General features: G+C 51.1%; 1 protein-coding gene across 1 annotated transcript; it reads right to left on the reverse strand.

Moving 5' to 3' along the window:
• Window positions 1–1,217: 1,217 nt before the first annotated feature.
• On the reverse strand, window positions 1,218–2,565 carry FTJAE_12659 (ethanolamine kinase; the record flags this gene model as incomplete). The annotated part of the gene is made up of 2 exons (XM_037345727.1): window positions 1,218–1,715; window positions 1,771–2,565. The coding sequence occupies 2 exons, from the start codon at window positions 2,563–2,565 to the stop codon at window positions 1,218–1,220; spliced, it is 1,293 nt and encodes a 430-aa protein (XP_037200300.1).
• Between the last annotated feature and the right edge of the window lie 452 nt (window positions 2,566–3,017).

Below are 3,017 nucleotides of genomic sequence, written 5' to 3' on the forward strand. Positions count from 1 at the left end.
GCAAACATTCAAATGCCCCAGCCTCCCCCCCCCCCCCCTCAAGGCTTGATGTGACACTACACCGTCGGACCCTACCTTGCTCCAAAGCGTCTCATGGTTCTTATCTTTATCTCTCATCCCCAATGCCAGCCACGTCTGCTGGTCTGCTTGTCCCATACGCCACACCATCAAGTCATACCTTGCTTACTGTTGTTACCTAAATCGACCAAGACATGTACCTTCTGTAGACAGTCGCCTGCCCTCCTCTCCTAGCCATCTTGGGACATCTCCCCGGTTGGATAAGCGGGTGTGATGAACGCAAGATGCTGCTTCTGGTGATGCACCTGTCCCTCGGGTTCTGGCCTATGAGAGTGTAGCTGCATGTGGTTGGACAATGCCCGCCTTTTCTTGTCGGCCTAGGTAATAATATTCAAGTAAATGGACCAGTCCGAAATGTCTCGGTAATGAGGAAGAGCACGATGGAATCATATGTTGATGCCGAGCATCAACAAAGGCATCACATTAACGGACCTTGGTTTTTCTCTCCCGTAAATGTGTGGTCATGCCCTCCATGAGGTATTGTATGTGAGAATGTCCATATTTATTTTAAAAGGACCCATCTACTGCAGGTTCAATTATAATAGCTAGACATGCGGAAGAGACAACTCATTTATGACCTGTCTACTCCTCTGGTTGCAGTAGCTATCGCTCATGTTGAATGGCTTTATCCCTTGATGCCATCCTATCCGCTGTTGAGCTTTCTTTATATGGTCATAACATTGCAAGAACACGCAACAATGACATAAAATGAGAAGAAGAAACCGAAGAAAATCAAGTCAATAGAATGGGATCGCGCCCAGCCCTAGGAATGGACGGGGGGGTTGGCTGTTCGTCATGTACGTAGTAGAGAGCGTCCAGGGAACGTGGGACGAGGGGGTCTGGGAAAAGCCAAGAACGGAAACGACAGAGCCCGTCGGTTCTGAGAAGCCAGACCTGGATCTGAAAAGCAACAAGGGCAAGAATGACTTCCTTCATCCTTGTAACCGTTGCTCGTTGTGTCCGTTCCCATTTCCGACGCGGTTTTGATCGTTTCCCCGCCCACAGTAGCCACAGAGGAAATCTCGCTCTCGCTTACTGATTGACAATTAATACAGAGTATAGTGTCACTTGCTTCAGTCCCTGATTCGATTGCCGCTATGCCATGCCGGGTATGCTCAGTTGAATGTCTGTGGATTCACCTACTCGGTGCGCCACCAAGTCTTTTCCCTCAATGGCATTTCTTGGCCTGAAGCTTTTCGGCTGCCATCCTCCTCGCCCTTGTATGCCCAGTATTCACTCAATCGCAGTTCAGCATATTGAGCGTAGTCAAAGTCAATCTTGGAAATGACAGCTTGGATTTGGGACCAGATACCCCAGTAAAACCCTGGCACTCCTCGGTACGCATCGACCTCGGTCATGAGTTTCCGAACCTCTTCCTCTTCATCGACCTCCTCGCCGGTTAAAGAAAAGTAAGATTTGATGTACTCCCTCACAAATGCAAGTCGTTGATCCTGTCTGGGTACAGCCGAGTAGTCACAGTCATATCCTGCCCACTCTGCAAAGTGGTTCGCCACGTCAAAAGCCGCAGGCGATGGTGTAGCATACTCGTAATCGATGAAGTCGACGGTAGGAGCCGCCTCATCGTCTTCGTGGATGATAACGTTGGCACACAGAAGGTCGCAGTGCGCAAATACAAGCTACGCACGTAAGGTTAACATTTTCCATCAGGTAACTGTATGGTTATGAACGTACCCCGTTCTTGCCCAAGCCAGGCCGCTGGCTCAGTTTCTGGACCATCTCTTCCAACTCCGCCTGCAGCAGTGCTTGCCTCTGTCGCTGAGCGTCCGTATCAGTGGGCAAGGCGAAAATCCATTTCTGCATGGTTGTCCACATATTAGGCGGAGCTTTTCCAGGGGCTGCATTATCAATCTGTTCTTGGCGAGACTTGTTGTTTTCGTTCATAATACCGTTGGTACTCCCCTTGGTCTGGGTATCACCATTGGCAAGCCCATTGAGTTTGGTCTCGCCATTTACATGCCTATCGTCCCGACTATGGTTGGGGTCCGGCAAGCAAGGTACAGTTGCGTGCCAGTGTGCAAGACGACGAGCGATGGCAGACAGTATTAGAGGTTCACGAAGATCCTGGGCACGTGCAGGTTTACCCAGGAGATAACGGTACATCATGCCATTCTTGAAACGGGCAAGCAACTGAGTAGCAAGACCATATTTCATGAGCAGCTCATGGTTCTCAGCCTCACGTTCACGGTCAATGAGAACGGCAGTTCCATGACCGTAGGCTCTGAGCAGGATAGCATCCCTGTCAACATCAAGCTTGGACATGCCAGGACGGTGATTGACGGCTTTCAGCAGAGTATTGGTGATGCCATCAGTAAAACGCACAAATTCAACGTTTGAATCTCGGCTCGCCCAGTCTGGCATGAGTGTCAGGATGAGCTTTCGAGCCGAGTCCTGCGATTCATTGTTGTCGTAGGCCAAGTCCAAGAAAGGCACATGGCCAAAATCGAGATTGGTGGGTGATGTTGTCATGGTCACGCGAGTGCAGCGATGAGTGAAAAATAAGGAGGTGAGGGTAGGCGCTGAGGGGGAGGACGGTTGAGAGGGGGGAGAGTGAGATGGCGGGGTCCCAATAATCGGCGGGCCAGAAAAATTAGGAGAGGTATGTCAAGATGCCCGTTGGTGGGAGAGTTGCCGGAGTTGTTTGCGAACGAGCGAGTCCGAATATCAAGGCGGAAAAGATCAGGTTGAGTGTTGCAGAAGAAAAAAAAATCCAAAGCCAGATAGATTTGTTTTAGGGGTTCAGGGGCGTAAATCCGGGGGCGGTCCAGGATAAAGCGGCGCCGGCGACGGTGGTAGTAGGCAGGTCGTACCGTAAGACGGTGGAGAAAGGGGCACCGGAGGCTCAAGGAGGGGGACGGCCGGGGAGCGGAGGGGTCGGCGAGGACGGGATATGAGATGGTGGTGATGACGGAGGGAAAAGC

The sequence above is a fragment of the Fusarium tjaetaba genome (genome assembly GCF_013396195.1).
Source record: "Fusarium tjaetaba strain NRRL 66243 chromosome Unknown NRRL66243_c0000351, whole genome shotgun sequence".
Classification (NCBI taxonomy): Eukaryota; Fungi; Ascomycota; class Sordariomycetes; order Hypocreales; family Nectriaceae; genus Fusarium; species Fusarium tjaetaba.